General features: G+C 35.9%; 1 protein-coding gene across 6 annotated transcripts in view; it reads right to left on the bottom strand.

The window, feature by feature from the left end:
• dpp6a (dipeptidyl-peptidase 6a) overlaps positions 1 to 17096 on the bottom strand; it is a 393063-nt gene that overhangs the window by 6099 nt on the left and 369868 nt on the right. For all 6 annotated transcript variants that reach the window (XM_051098107.1, XM_051098108.1, XM_051098109.1 and 3 more), the window contains 8 exons: positions 9626 to 9724; positions 9463 to 9532; positions 5676 to 5870; positions 5388 to 5442; positions 1854 to 1953; positions 516 to 574; positions 360 to 432; positions 204 to 277 (listed from right to left, as the gene is read on the bottom strand). In XM_051098107.1, coding sequence (XP_050954064.1) covers positions 204 to 277; positions 360 to 432; positions 516 to 574; positions 1854 to 1953; positions 5388 to 5442; positions 5676 to 5870; positions 9463 to 9532; positions 9626 to 9724 — 725 coding nt within the window. The remainder of the gene's footprint in view (positions 1 to 203; positions 278 to 359; positions 433 to 515; positions 575 to 1853; positions 1954 to 5387; positions 5443 to 5675; positions 5871 to 9462; positions 9533 to 9625; positions 9725 to 17096) is intronic.

The following is a 17096-nucleotide window of genomic DNA, read 5'->3' as shown; positions in this document are numbered from 1 at the left end:
TACATATGTGAACTTAAGTATGGAATGTATTTTTAATTTGTCTGTTCTGCTTTCCCATTATTTTTCTATGTAAACATGCACTTGAAGGTCTTTGACCATTGCACTCACATCTTTTGCTGCATTTTTAGAATGCCGAGTTAAAAGATGAACATTCTGTTTTAAAAAAACTAAGAAATTCTCTTAAAGTTCTAAATATCTCTTACCTGCAGAGTGTAATTTGCTCTCTCACTGATTAGCCTGGAGATGAATTTGGCTGTGTGCTGAAAATGAACCTTTTCTAAAAGGTAAATGAGATGCGTGTTAGTTGACAGGATTCTTTCTTTTACAAAGATACTGAAAGAAGTAGAAAGGAAATGTACCATCTGCTGTTGGATGAATGATTAAAAACTTTTTATCGATAAACTGGGACGCTCTGTATGCAAGGTTGGCCATCTGTGGAAACATTAAAGAGTACACTGTAAGTGTTTTCAGTAACGGTGAATGCAAAATACAGATTATAAAAACAGGAAAAGTACCTCGTATGCCCTTCGATCTGGCTTGGGAGGGCCTAGATATCTTTCTGAGAAGGCTGAAGCTGAAAGCAGGAAATAAGAAGGATATCAGTCTACTGTGACATTTGTCACAGGCGGAGTTAATTTCCGAGCATTTCCTTTGATAAAAATCACTACGCGGCCATTTCACAATACACGTTGATGCACCGGCTGACTTATGAGCAGATTTCAGTGCTGTTGCCGCTGTAAGAGGTGAAATATTGTTTATGATGAACACACACAAGCTTCATTTTTCATCCCTCTGTTCCTTTAGAGTTCTTGGAGTGCTTCAGTCCTTCTGCCTGCTCTCAGAATACTGATGGGATCCACTGCTACGCACAGACAGGAAGCTACAGAAATGGATGATGAATCGGACACTCCTCCTCCTCCGAGATATTCCCACAGGAAGCATTATTGCATCTGCACTGTTTTTTAATTGTTGGTTCAGTTGTTGGTGACATCTTGCATCACATCTCACAGTTTTTTCAGCATCTTGCACTATTTTCAAGATATTGCGTCAAGTTGAAAATAGCACATCTGTCACCTCAGTGCATAAATGCCAGTTTTACAACACCGGAGAAGCATTTAGAAGAAGCTAGCGGTGGGACAGTAATTTTATGATATTTCTGACATTCCCGATATCACATATATTCATGTATTTTGCAAAGTGAAACTTTTCAGGGAGCTTTATCATCCGCAAAACATTTGTAAAATGTTCCCTGCTGGATGTTAAAAGGACATTCAGCAGATGTTTCGATTTAGAATGCATGAAAATCCGCTCTTTCCTAGTGGTTTGCACGCAATAATAAGCTGAAATCCTTTCAACAGATGTCTTGTGCTTACTGATATATTCATATCTACATCTGAGGATCAGATGGACCCAAACAGATCTGTTCTCCTCTCTGTGGAGCTGTAAATCACCCTTATATTTAATATTGATGCTCCTCTGTTTGTTGTTAGACTGACAAAAAGTTTTAAAAGCTATTTTTTCATGCCACTCAAAATGACTGACATGGGCAAAACTTTTTTCCTACTTTTTAGGAATTCAGACATACTTCTTTTAACACATACTATTTTATCTACTATATAGTAGGGAAGTAAGCAATTTTGGATGGAGCCAGGGTGTCTAATCCTGCTCCTGGAGGGCCACCTTTCAGCTCTAGCTCTAACTGAACAAAACACAACCAGCTAATCAAGGGCCAAGCCAATCACCAGAAACTTCCATACAGCTGTGTTGGAGCTGAAGTCTACAGGACAGTGACCCTCCAGGAGCAGTACTGGACACCTTTGTCCTATTATGAGAGACACACACATAATCCCTACCATATAGCGCAAAGTCTGTGATGGGTGACAGCACTGCAGCACACTTTAGCATGGAGTCCTCTGAGCTGAGCAGTAGACTGGTGACGTAACCTCCATACACCTGAAACACAAAATACTCAATTCAAGACCTCTGAGATAGCACAACTCTCATTACAATTTACAGAAGTTTCTGATACGGTCTGTGCTCATTAAAGTGAGGCAGGAATTCAGCCTTTGAACATACATTAATTAATCCTTTGAAAAACGACAATCTTTCGAGGAAAGAAATAGGCACGGGCAAAAACGAACATGTAGCTAGAAATGTAGATGGTCCCAATTAAGTTTTTCTTACTGCATGAAACCAATTTGTTCTGCCGTTCTTTAGGACTGAAGTTAGCGAGAGAGGAAGAGTTTAACTGACATGTCGAAATACAGGCTCTGTGGACTCTCTCTTCATCAGAAATGCTGTAGGATGGGTTACACTGACAGTGCAGCTCTGTTACAAAATCTAGTGAGCTGATTTCCAAAAGTGTGTTTTCGCAGTGATGTCATAGAAAAAACAAATTTCAGTGAACAGTTCTTCACTAAGAAAAAATGGTTCTTGTAAGAACAAAGAAACTAAGGCTGTGTTCTCATTTGTCATGCTTGGTTCGATTAAAACAAATTCTGTTGCGATTGGCCTGTTAGTGCGGTTCATTTGATTGAGTGTGAACGCTGCCATCCAAAACCTAGCGCACTTAAAACAAGCAGACAGAGACTGCTAAAAAGATGGGTCTTGGGCTGCTTCCAAACGAACTCCGGTGTGGTTTGAATGAAATATGAATGCAACAGGGACCAAATACTTGGATGTGGATGAAAAGATGCGATGCTATATTACAGGGGTCAGCAAGTAAGTTTGGCATCAGACCAAAATAATTTTTCACCACTAGATGGTGGGCCAGAACATAGTCAAAGGATAAAAAGAAATGAATTGATGAAAAATGCAACTAGAATTGCCTGTGACGGACTGTTACAGTGTCTTTTGTAACTGGTAGTGAGCTGTTCCTTTAGGGTATATACAGGAATCATGTTAAATTTAAGACCTTTTTAAGACTCTTTCCATACATTTTAAGACCTCATCGCCACTTCAAGTTTTAACTGGTTACATAGGCAACACTTTAACTTACATTTATTGATTGTAAGATATCGCAACTAAACAGTCTTAGTTTGTGGGAACGAAGCACAAGAGAACTAATTGAGTGACTAACCCAATGTAAGGTTAATTAGAATCCTGAAACAAGAATTAGATCAATAAACAAAACAATTGACAAAACTTAGTGAAGAGGGAAAATAAAGCTCTCCGAGCTAATGGGACAATGGGAAAATTGAACAGTATTTTCAAAAGACACATTTGTAACATCAACTCTTATTGCTGTCTGCAAAACATCTCTTTTGTGAAAAAATACAAATAAAAATGTATTTAAAACTCTATAGATATATTAAAAATACTAATAAAAATACAAAAACCACAACAAATTTGCTAGAACTTTCTGGGAAGAGACCTTCCTGATTTTCATTCATTCATTCATTCATTCATTCATTCATTCATTTCATTCAAATCAAAGTTTGTAATATTGTGATTCATTTAAAATATATATATATATATATATATATATATATATATATATAATTGGCTCCATTGCCAATTTTCATTATTTTAACTTGATGTACTAAAATATCTAAAAATATAAACAAAAAATGAATTTAAAACTCTATAGATATATTTAAAATACTATTACAAATACAAAAAACTTGAACTTCAAAATGACTAAACCTTTAAAATTAAAATAAAAACAGAAATTGTACACAATAAAAACTAATCTCTAAACTAAATCTCAATGAATGTAGCATACATGAGTATCGAAGTATTTAAATAGACAATTTATATTGTCTATTATAAATACTGTATTGTTTATATATTGTTTATATTGTCTATTTTTATAGAAAAAACAAATTTCAGTGAACAGTTCTTCACTAAGAAAAAATGGTTCTTGTAAGAACAAAGAGACTAAGGCTGTGTTCTCACTTGTCATGTTTGGTTCGATTAAAACAAATTCTGTTGCGATTGGCCTGTTAGTGCGGTTCATTTGATTGAGTGTGAACGCTGCCATCCAAAACCTAGCGCACTTAAAACAAGCGGACCGAGACTGCTAAAAAGATGGGTCTTGGGCTGCTGAGTTCCCACAGTGCTAGAATTGATCCTGATATTTCCTGTGACAACGTTTAGTCACTTTGTTCTTACAAGAACCATTTTTTTCTTAGTAAAGAACATTTTGGAAATCTAAAACCTTTATCCACTATAAAGAACCTTTTGTTCAATGAAAAGTTTCCATGGATGCTTTCATGGAACCATAGATGCCAATAAAGAACTAAATAAAGACAACGTTTTAAAATGTGTTCTTGATATAAAGGCTGTTCCAAAAAGTGAGACAGCAAAGTCAGCCTTCCAACAAAATCTCAAATCACGAAAACCAAGTAAAATCTTTAAATCCATTCTAAAATTTAAATGCAGCCTTCTTAATTCAATTTTAACTTAGGCATATACACCATAAATTGTCAATCAATAAAAATACCCAATTTATGTTTCATGTATTGTTGGGGCTTATTAAGGCTGAAACAGGATTATGATAGTTAACTCAGTCTAAAACTAAAACCATGTTACATGAAATAAAATAGACATTAAACATACAAATAAATAAATAAAACACACACATGCACAATGCTGTTCAAAAGTTCGGGATCAGTAAGATTTGTAATGTGTTTTAATGTAGACTTTTATGCTCTAAAATGCTGTATTTATTTGATCAAAAATACAGAAATAAACAGTAATATTGTGAAAAATTATTAAAATTTCAAATATTGGTTTCCTAATTTAATATACTTTAAAATATAATTTATTTCAGTGACACAGCGGTGAATTTTCATCAGCCATTACTCCAGTCTTCAGTATCACATGATCCTTTGGAAATCATTCTAATATGCTGATTTATTATCAGTGTTGAAACTGTTGTGATGCTTATTATTTTTTTAGAACCTGTGATTTTTTTTTCTTTAATTATTTGATTAATAAAAATTTAAAATTTACTATGACTTTTTATTCTTGCTGAATAAAATAATTAACTTCTTAAAAAAAAAAAAAGGAAACATTTACTGACTCAAAACTTTTGAATAGTACTGTGTATTGCAACACAAAATTTCTATTTGGAATAAACACTGTCTTTAACTTTTCACTTATTAAAGAATCCTGAAAAAAGTATCACACGTCCCTAAAATATGAAGCAGCACAACTTTTGATTATAAATCAGCATATTAGAATGATTTCTGAAGGATCACGTGACACAGAAGACTGGAGTAATGATGCTGAAAATTCAGCTTTGCTTCACAGGAATAAATTATATTTTAAAGTATATTAAAATAGAAAACTGTGATATAGATATATATATATATATATATATATAAATATATACATACAATATTTGCTTGTCCAGTCCCCCCTAAAATGCAATAAGTATTTACCTGCCCAAAAGCTCCAATTCTGGTCTTGTCAATAAATGGCTCCTGTATCAAAATACTGCAAGACACAAAGACAAAATGTTAAATGGTCTGACACTTGCTGCACATGCACAATAATCAGTGTCAGTCATGTCACTAAGTTCCACTGAAGTCAGACAGTGGTATATCTAACTGGCTGTACATCTGCCATGCGGTTAAGGAGATGGAGCACATATGTGTCTGCGTTTGCAGCTGTGCGTTGGCAATGATGGATGTTCACTGTGTGTTGGACGCAGATGGCTGCTCGACTACCTGAGGGCATCCAGCTGGTCTTTCTCCTCGAACATTCCCAGCCTGCGCTGCACCTTATGGAGTAAGTTAGTCCCCTGGAAGCCACTTCCACGACCGTCAAAGCGCACCGCAATCACCCCAAAACTGCTGACCAGCACTGACGCCCAGTCAATGTGGAACTGCTCTGAGACCGACTGACTGCCTGGAGTCCCATCTCTGAGAGAGAGAGAGAAATTAAACAAGTTTTCTTAAGAAAGCAAGCATTTAAGTTGTGCTTGAACATAATGACTGTCTCTAAATTTAGTAAGCTGCAAAAACATTTCTGGCAATGACAGCCACATTCAGAGACATCACAAACCTGTTCCAAGTCAGACTAGCTGAATTTTAATGTGTTTCCAGTCAGCTTAATCAGAATGTGTCTATGATGTCCAGAAATGCTCTCTACCCTTAATGAAATAGAAGGTTGCTTAATATTGTAGTGTACTTGGAAACAAATTGATGAAAATGTATTCAACAATGGATCCTCTGCAGTGAATGGGTGCCATCAGAATGTGAGTACAAACAGCTAATAAAAACATTACAATAATCCACAAGTAATTTACACAACTCCAGTCCATCAATTAACATCTTGTGAAGTAAAAAGCTTTTTTTAAATTTAATTTAATTTTTTAACAGTTTCAGGCTAAAATAGGAGTAATTTATCAATAATATATGACTAGCACTCCACTGAAAAAGTCATCTTGTCTGAATCACAAGCAAAATATGCACAATTCAAGCACCATTTACAAGTAAAAAACAAACAAACAAAACAGTCCAAAACCGTTTTAAACAAACATGTTGATGGATTTTAAGATTAGTATTATTATTATTATTAAGATTATTGTGAATTATGAACTGGATTTTGCACAGAAGCAACAGTTTATATTTAAAAAAAAAAAGCCTTAATGATGAATTTCTTTTTGCAACTTTTCACTTCACAAGATGTTAATTGATCATGTGAATTCATGTGGATTACACTCTTAAAAATAAAGGTGCTTTAAAAGGTTCTTCAAGCGATGCCGTAGAAGAACCATTGTTGGTTCCACAAAGAACCATTCTCTTTCTTACCTTTTTACAATCTGAAGAACCATCTTTCACCACAAAGAACCTTTTGTGAAACAGATGTTCTTCAGATGTTAAAGGTTCTTTATGGAACCATTTAGACAAAAAAGGTTCTTCTATGGCATCGTAAAGCACCTTTATTTTTAAGAGTGTACTTGTGGATTATTGTGATGTTTTTATCAGCTGTTTGGACTCTCATTCTGATGGCATCCATTCACTGCAGAAGATCCACTGATGGCAAAGTGGTGCAATGCTACATTTCTCCAAATCTGTTCCAATGAAAAAACAAACCCTTACCAAAAAGTAAATACTAGCATTTTTAGTACACTTTGAAGTATAGTCTACTAGTAAACTACTAGTTTAGTAGTTTCATACTGCAAGTATACTCAAAAGTTTTCTTTAAGTGAACTTTACATCATACTTTAAGTATACTACTATGTCACTATTTAGGTATTATTTTTGTATGTATTTTGTTATATATATATCTGACCATACAAAACATCTAAAGGAGGAACAGGGTACACTGTAAAAAAATAAAAAAAACACAATTTGTTGAGTCAGCTTAAAATAATTTGTTACCCTGCTGCCTTAAAATGTCATGTTCAGTCAACTAAAATAAGTTTAGTCAACTTGAAATGTTAAGTTGTACTAAGTAACAACTTAGATATTTGTGTTTGCTAAACTTAACAGATGGGTAAGTAACCCAGCTGCCTTAAAATGTTAAGTTGATTCAACTCAAATATCTAAGTTGTAACATTTCAAGTTGAATAAACTTTTTTTGAGTTGACTGAACTTAAAATTTTAAGGCAGCCAGGTTACAAATTATTTTAAGTTGACTCAACAAATTGTTTTTTACAGTGTATCTGCTTGTAAACAAAAACATTTTATTCTAGCTTCATGCATTCTTTTTTATAAACACCTGAGTGTGGGTAAGTTTATGAATAAAAAGAAAGAAAGAAAGAAAGAACGAAAATATTTTGAACAAAACGCTAAAAAAAGACTGAACTGGATTCAGAATGATAATTAAAACATAGATGGAACTGATCAAAACCCCAAAGCTTGACAGTCATTATTACCTTTTCATGGGTCTACATTTTATTTCATAATGTTATACAATTTTGATATATTTGTAAGATTTTTTTTATGTCTGATGATCGTGTTAGATTACACATCTGTTGTTTCGTTTTTTTCTTCGCTCGTGTTTTGGAAATTCTGTACAGAAGATGTGTAATAGCGCCCCCTACTGTATAACAATAAAAACATGGATTTTCTGAGCTTACTGTAGTATAGCCTAAATATATTTGTACTTTTTCTAAGTATAAGTCAGGTATACTTAAATGTAATTTTGTGTATATCTCTGAGAAGTACATAAAGCACATTTCTGAGAAGTACTTGAAAAGTAGACTGAAAGTATACTTTCCTATTTTTTAGTTTGAAAGAAGTATACTAATACTACATTTGAATAAACTTTTTTGTAAGGGAACATCAACATTTTTCATTTTTGGGTGATCTTCCTACACTTTAAGTGTAGGAAAACATTAAGTTTAGTTCACAATTACGTAAATTCTTTTAAAGTATATTAAGTATAAGGATTATTTAAAAGTATGCTAAAATGTACTACTCTTTCAGTCGGGTAGGTAGGCAGCTCTCAGGGTTTTGAGACAGTTACTATATTCCTAACACACAATATACTATACACTCACTGCACTGGCAGCTCTATAGAGAGCACAGGTGATTGTCTGCTACGGTATGTATGATATGTGCAGTGGGTTAATTGAAGGCGGGCTGCAGGTGAACTCATTTGTGGTGTAATTACAGTGGCTGAAAGTGTACAGCTGAAAAGACAAGATTAATAGCACTGACTAAAGTCCATTTCAGAGTTACACTCTTACTCTTGATGAGACCTGAAGCACAGCGCAGGAAGAGAGAGAAGGAAAGGAGCTGCTGTTTGTGTGTTAATAGGATGACCTGCAGCATATGCTCTAAAGGGCTTATATCATGGAAAACAGGATTTGCTCTTTGATATAATAGGGCTCAGTGTTCTACAGGCATACTGTAAAGTTCATGATTCAAAGCTTTCTCCCCAGATCATTTATTCAAACTTAAATGAGTAGAAATTGTCTTAACCCTATTTAAATATTAATGACACCTATTTAGTATGCAGCAGCTTGGCATGACATTATTCATTTCACAGTAATGGTTGACCATTATGGGGTTTTATTGGCCTGTTCAGTTAATTTGTTTTTATTTAAAAAATAAATAAATAAATAAATAATAAAATAAAAACATTTAAATGTAAATACAATTTTATATATTGTTATTTGATATATTGTTATTTGATATATTGTTCTATCACTATTTTTAGCCAATCGTGCAAGAATAATTTCAGTACAGAAATCTTTCAGCAGCAAAAAATGTGAGAAAGTGTGGAAAATGGAGTAAATAAATAATTAAATTAGGTTTTGGGTGCAAGAAACCTTGACTAACATTATAAGTAGGACTCTGGGGAATAACATGCAAGAGAAGTGTAGATTATGAGTTTTTTAATGAGGGATCCAACCCAAATGGAGGTTCGTGAGGGAGTTCAGAGAAACTGTTGGGACACTGACACATTTTTGCATAAATGTTGTTTGTTGTTGGGTAGAAAGGCAAAAGGCCTGTAAGGAAACGAAGAAAAGCAGACATTGTAGACATTTTATTTACTCACACGAGGAGCAGAAGTGGGTAGTGTGAGGTGTCTATGAAGCCTGCAGGTTTCAGGATCTGCATGCTGAGGCCTGTATATGACAATCAGAGACATTCATCTACATATGTATTATATTAAAATCCTTTGTAAACACAAGCATTTCAACATGATTTAGTTAACATACTGTAATCCTCTATGTTTATCTCCCTGTATTCCAGTTTTGGCATCTGCATTGAGTTCACCGTTCTCCTCAAGTTCAGATTCAACTCGATGTCACGCACCTCTGTAGAAAGAAAGAAACCAATCATTTTATGATCGAAAACAGTTCCTTAAAGGAACATTTTACCACAAAATGAAAAGTTCCAAAACCATATGTTTGTTCTGTAAAAGTTAATTAGCTTAATGGTCATGCAGCTCACACTCCAAAATCTTGCCAAACATTTAATGTCACTGACATGACCTCTATATACTATATATTGTATATACAGTGCCTTGCAAAAGTATTCATACCCTGTCATTTTTTTCACGTTTTGTTATGTTGCAGCCATATGTTAAACTGCTTTAAACTACTTTTCCCCCCACATCAATTTACACTCCGTACACCATAATGACAAAGCAAAAAACAGATTTGCGACAACTTTGCAAATGTATTTAAAAATAAAAGACTGAAATAAGTACATTGCGTAAGTATTCATACCCTTAACTCAGTACTTAGTTGAACCACCTTTACAGTCTAAAGTCTGTTTGGGTATGATGCGATAAGCTTTGCACATCTGCAAGCTCTGTCAGCTTGGATAGGAGCTAGCAGACATTTTCAGCTTTCTTCAGAAATTTTTAAACGAGTTCAAGCCCAGGCTCTGGCTGGGCCACTCAAGGAAATTCACAGAGTTATCTATAAGCCACTCTTGCTGTGCGTTTAGGGTCATTGTCCTGTTGGAAGGTTCAATTTCTGCCCAGTCTGAGGTTCTGAATGCTCTGGACTAGGTTTTCATTAAGGCTATCTCAATATTTTGGTGCACTGAACTTTTTTCTACTCTGATGAGTTCCTCAGTTTTCTGAGAGCTGTGTGCCTTTCCAAATCATACTCATTCCGTGAAATTTGCCACAGTTTAACTCCACTTGAAGTGTAGTAACATCTACAAGTGATATGAGTGCCCCTGAGCTAAATTTCAAGTTTCTCAGAAAAGGGTATGAATACTTATGCAATGGAAGCATTTTAGTTTTTTATTTCTAATAAATTTGCAAAGTTGTTACAAACCTGTTTTGTGCTTTTTCATTATAGTGTATGGCGTGTAGACTGATGTGGGAAAAAAGTAATTTAAAGCAGTTTAACTTGCAATTTAAAGCAGTTGCAACTATGCAACATTTGTGGTATAATGTTAATTATCATGAATACATTTTGGCGTATGCATCGGTTTCTTTTTAAATGTGTATTTATTAAGGTGTAGTGTATGTTTTAATAAGAAAGAGCAGTGTGCGCATTCTGCTAAACATCTTCTTATAGAAACACCCTATAGAAACTTATACTGGTGTAAAACGAGGGTGAATAATTATTGAATTATTGACCTAAATTATGACAGAAATGTCATTTTTGGGAGAACTATTCCTTCAGGAGCTTTTAAATCAAGTCAAATGCATTGTTTATCTCAAACTAAGCATCTGCAAGGACTCACAAAACCTCCTCAAACCTGACAAAATGAGTAGCTAATTGCTCTGAGACATAAACGAGAAACTGTTGCAGGATTAACAGTTGTAGATGTTCAGAGGTTGTAAGAGACCGGTGAGCAGCTGGCTTTTCTGATAGAGAGCGAGTAAATAGAGCAGATATCACGTCTGCTGCTGTAAACATGGAGACCCTCCATTCTGAGCAGCAGCGATAGAGTCTTGGAAGTGCACGTAACAATTAAGAGCACATTGCGGTTGAGGGTTTCGTTTTAAGACAGGCTTATCAGTGCCTGCTCAGACTCGAGCCACACAAAGCACACTTGCTCCCATTGCACCAATGCTATTGACATAGCCACACATTTAAAAAACAGCAGCGATTTGTATGTCAGTACAGAGAAGTATCCGTATGAGCGTCGTGTAAGTCATCTGAATTTGACCTTGGTGTCGCATTTAGCATTTACTGAATGGGCCTGGCAGAGACGGAATGGATGGGAAAAAAATGTGAAATGACAAGGTAAGAACTTCAGATTAAATTAAACAAACAGCATTCATAAACATTCTACACACACACACAAACACACACACAAAAACAGATGTGAGCTCTGTGAGATGACTTCTGTGACGGACCGTCGCACTGAATCACACTCTCGTTGTGATATCGACGGGCTTACAGGATATTATATACATAATAACACAATTACCAGGCTCTTACACAGAGAGGTCACATTTTTATGGAAGTCATGGCACGTCTGGTAATAATCCAATCATCTGTAAGTGCTCTCACTGTGCAAGCAGGCGTGTGTAGGGCTATTCAATCACACACGGTCTATGGTAGGCCTGGAATGAACTGTGTGTGTGTGAGTCTGGCTGTGCCAGTGTGTAATGCAAAGGTTGGTAATGAGAGCATCTTCCTAAACTTGTCGCTCTTCTTTTGAGTGCTTAGTTCCAAGCAGTTTCCCTGATAGCACACGTACATCTGCAATATGTCTGTTAAAGATCACTTGATCTGGAAAGCATCTGCTGTCTGTAAGATGTCAGTTTTACATACAGTGGGTACGGAAAGTATTCAGACCCCCTTAAATTTTTCACTCTTTGTTATATTGCAGCCATTTGCTAGAATCATTTAAGTTCATTTTTTTTCCTCATTAATGTACACACAGCACCCCATATTGACAGAAAAACACAGAATTGTTGACATTTTTGCAGATTTATTAAAAAAGAAAAACTGAAATATCACATGGTCCTAAGTATTCAGACCCTTTGCTCAGTATTTAGTAGAAGCACCCTTTTGATCTAATACAGCCATGAGTCTTTTTGGGAAAGATGCAACAAGTTTTTCACACCTGGATTTGGGGATCCTCTGCCATTCCTCCTTGCAGATCCTCTCCAGTTCTGTCAGGTTGGATGGTAAACGTTGGTGGACAGCCATTTTTAGGTCTCTCCAGAGATGCTCAATTGGGTTTAAGTCAGGGCTCTGGCTGGGCCATTCAAGAACAGTCACGGAGTTGTTGTGAAGCCACTCCTTCGTTATTTTAGCTGTGTGCTTAGGGTCATTGTCTTGTTGGATGGTAAACCTTCGGCCCAGTCTGAGGTCCTGAGCACTCTGGAGAAGGTTTTCGTCCAGGATATCCCTGTACTTGGCCGCATTCATCTTTCCCTCGATTGCAACTAGTCGTCCTGTCCCTGCAGCTGAAAAACACCCCCACAGCATGATGCTGCCACCACCATGCTTCACTGTTGGGACTGTATTGGACAGGTGATGAGCAGTGCCTGGTTTTCCCCACACATACCGCTTAGAATTAAGGCCAAAAAGTTCTATCTTGGTCTCATCTGACCAGAGAATCTTATTTCTCACCATCTTGGAGTCCTTCAGGTGTTTTTTAGCAAACTCCATGCGGGCTTTCATGTGTCTTGCACTGAGGAGAGGCTTCCGTCAGGCCACTCTGCAATAAAGCCCCGACTGGTGGAGGGCTGCAGTGATGGTTGAATTTCTACAACTTTCTCCCATCTCCCGACTGCATCTCTGGAGCTCAGCCACAGTGATCTTTGGGTTCTTCTTTACCTCTCTCACCAAGGCTCTTCTCCCCCAATAGCTCAGTTTGGCCAGACGGCCAGCTCTAGGAAGGGTTCTGGTCATCCCAAACGTCTTCCATTTAAGGATTATGGAGGCCACTGTGCTCTTAGCAACCTTAAGTGCAGCAGAAATTTTTTTGTAACCTTGGCCAGATCTGTGCCTTGCCACAATTCTGTCTCTAAGCTCTTCAGGCAGTTCCTTTGACCTCATGATTCTCATTTGCTCTGACATGCACTGTGAGCTGTAAGGTCTTATATAGACAGGTGTGTGGCTTTCCTAATCAAGTACAATTAGTATAATCAAACACAGCGGGACTCAAATGAAGGTGTAGAACCATCTCAAGGATGATCAGAAGAAATGGACAGGACCTGAGTTAAATATATGAGTGTCACAGCAAAGGGTCTGAATACTTAGGACCATGTGATATTTCAGTTTTTCTTTTTTAATAAATCTGCAAAAATGTCAACAATGCTGTATTTTTCTGTCAATATGGGGTGCTGTGTGCACATTAATGAGGAAAAAAAATGAACTTAAATGATTTTAGCAAATGGCTGCAATATAACAAAGAGTAAAAAATTTAAGGGGGTCTGAATACTTTCCGTACCCACTGTATATTCTAAATCATAAACATCTTAAAGACATCTAATAGACGTGTATTTGTTATCTGATAGGAAACGTCCTACAGACATATTGATGAGCAAACACTCGTCTTCCAGATATACATGCAGACGTCAAATAGACGTCTTTGTAATGTATGTGTGCTGTCAGGGTTTGATTCCTAATGAGAGTGACAACCAAGGATGTCTATGAAACCTGGCAAAATGATAAATTTAAAGACCCCCTGTGGTGAAAAACAAGTTTTTAATATTGTTTGGTTTCTTAATATGCTTAAAGATAAAGCATGTGCAAATTCATCAGTCAGAACCATTGCTGAGCATTCTCTGCTAAAAACAGCAGTGTACCAAAAACACGGTTTAAAACTGGGTCTCTTTCCTATCATCACAAGCATGTATCAATCCCACCAATCCACAATCATACTGTCTGCACTTTGTCAAAGGTTTCTATTTACAATGAATTTTTGCAGCACTTAACAATGAAGCCAATTACAGATATATCTGTTTATTTAATTAATGTTATTGCCAATCAGAGTTGTTAAAGTTACTGTCCACTCACCGCTCAAAACAGTACTGAGTTATGCACTCTCACGAATCCACTTGTTATAAGAGATTGTGTAGTGTAGACCTTCCTTGATTATAACAGAACTTTGTGAGATCACGATGAACTAAGGCAAGTGACAGCTTTTTAGTGATTATAAGGGGAACGCTCTTTGCATGCTTTCTAGACTATAATCTATTCAGAATTTGAATGAATTCACTCACAGATTCACAGATTCAACCGTTTATTCAATATTACCACTTGGCATTGTGTAGCATTTAGTACTTCAGTTAACTGAAAGTGGAACAGGTCTGAGTTGGTGTGATTGAGTGGAAGCAGGGACTAGTTAGCATATTCATGAATCCACTCATACTAAATGAGGTAAGGATCTAAGCCATATTCAGCACACAAAGAAATAATTTTTATGGGGTGGAAAAATGTCATTCTGATGATCAAAAATTTGTTTTAAGGAATAAAATTAGTGACTGAAGTGGGACTAACTGAACTATTCTCTCTCTCTCAGTTTAACAAAAGGGTCATTCCTACAGTTGAGTGGATTTTGGACTGAGCCAAAAAAAAAAAATATTGTATTTTTGAAAACACATACTGGTTAAGGTCAGGCTAGTATAAAACAATAATCCTGACCAAATATTTTACATGTGGTCTAGGACATTTATCCATTCTGTTACATGACATTTTTACAACACAATGTATAACAGGATAGATAATTAAAGGGAATGAAGCCCATTACTAGCTAGGAAAGAACAACATGCTAGAAGATGAAGAATAAGACAGATATATAAAATCCATTATTTTGGAAATAAACATTTTAATGCCCTCTATATACTGACATAACAGGGTGGACGTGTTATGTGTTACACTATCATATAAGTCTTCATGACTAAGGGTATGTTTGTACTAAAACGATGTGCTAAAATGAAAAAGTCTTTCCTTTTCTTTTTTGAAAAGTTTCATGTACATATGACAACGTTGTGCAATCCCCTTTCACACAGATCTGTGAAAATGACTAAAAACACTATGGGCCAGTTTTACGAACATCTTGCACTAGCGCAAACCATCTTTTGGCAGTAAAAAAATTTTTGGCGCCTTATTTAATGCCAAAAAAAACTATTTTGTGCTTAAAATGGCTGCAATTTTGTTGCTAGGAGGAGGCACTGCAGAGAACAGAGAGCACATGGTAAACGGGAGAGGATTTTTTCCCCATGTATTAATTTATTTGGAATCCCAAAAGAACACATTATCCGAACATACTGTTTGCCAATCCATGTTATTTTTATTTGCTATAGGAAATAAAAGACGACTTGGAACCCTCAAATGGAGGAGTCACGCAAAACCAGGTCTATCAAAAATTTTTGCAACCCTTCATTTTTGGCCTCCAGTTCAACGTACTGTGGCTTCTTTATTTCTTCATTCTTTATTTGCGACTACGCTACTTTGCACTGCGCTTGGTATATTGCGTTGGTCGATATGTAAATGAGATGCGTCTGAGGCGTCTAAATTCTTTAATTTGCGCATTGTTAGTAAATCACCTGTAGAAAATTCCTCCCATTGGTGCCGTTTTGGAATTGCACTCTTGTGCTAATTTGCCCTGTATAGTAAAACTGGCCCTATACTTTCTACTGAATCTACTGAACTGACATTTGAGAGACATAAACTAATTTAATGGTTTTACACAATAAAATAATATGTATTACAATAAATTGTGTTTGATATTAATAAGAATTAAGTAATTTTACACTGATTTATACACTAACACTAAAAATTGCTAATTTAGAGGTGAAATTGGGATAACATGACTGGGACATAAATTTGTGTCAACACCAATGCATGGAAAATCATGTGGCATGAAAGCTGATTACCATTTTATGTAAAATATGCAGTATTGCTTCATGAGGACCAAATCCACCAAACTGTAGAAATGATCCAGCATTGAAATATGACTCCATTACTGTACGAATTGTGATAATTAAATAGCTTTCAGGAGTAGGCGATAGTGGTAGTCACCTAGGGCAGTGTTCTCTGCACCAGGTGCTCGCTCCATATTCTGGCAGTTTTGCAGTATTGTGCCCACTCTTCATTCTGCTCGACTTTCTCACCGAAAATGAATTTGTGACCTTGTGGGACACTTTTTCCAAGCAGTTCCCTATGCTTTGCCTCCCCTCTTTTCACTTTTGGCTGCACCACAAATAGGATAAATGGTCCACTCATAAAAAGAGTTTCTTCACCTGCTAGAAGCTAAAAAATGGGATGATGATAATGGCACGGGATGAGCTTGAGGTTAATCAAGTCACAAAATAGAAAACGCCCTGCATTTATAATACATCCACTGACATACAGTACAGTGCTATTGTACTAGCTTTCTATTGATAGCCTAGTAATTTACAGTTGAGGTCAAAAGTTTACATACACCTTGCAGAATCTGCAAAATGTTAATTAATTGACCAAAATAAGAAGGATTATACAAAATACATGTTATGTTTTATTTAGTACTTAATAAGATATTTCACATAAAAGATGTTTACATATCGTCCACAAGAGAAAATAATAGAAATTTATAAAAATTACCCTGTTCAAAACTACTTGAATGATCCACAGCTGTTTTTTGTTTAGTGATAGTTGTTTATGAGTCCCTTGTTTGTCCTGAACAATTAAACTGCCTGCTGTTCTTCAGAAAAAAAAACACAAATTCTTTGCATATCTGTGTTTTTGAACCCTTTCAAACAATGACTGTATGTTTTTG

The sequence above is a fragment of the Labeo rohita genome, chromosome 24, assembly GCF_022985175.1.
Source record: "Labeo rohita strain BAU-BD-2019 chromosome 24, IGBB_LRoh.1.0, whole genome shotgun sequence".
NCBI classification, from domain to species: Eukaryota; Metazoa; Chordata; class Actinopteri; order Cypriniformes; family Cyprinidae; genus Labeo; species Labeo rohita.
Note: the sequence above shows the minus strand (reverse complement) of the source record. Positions and strands in the feature narration are given on the sequence as shown.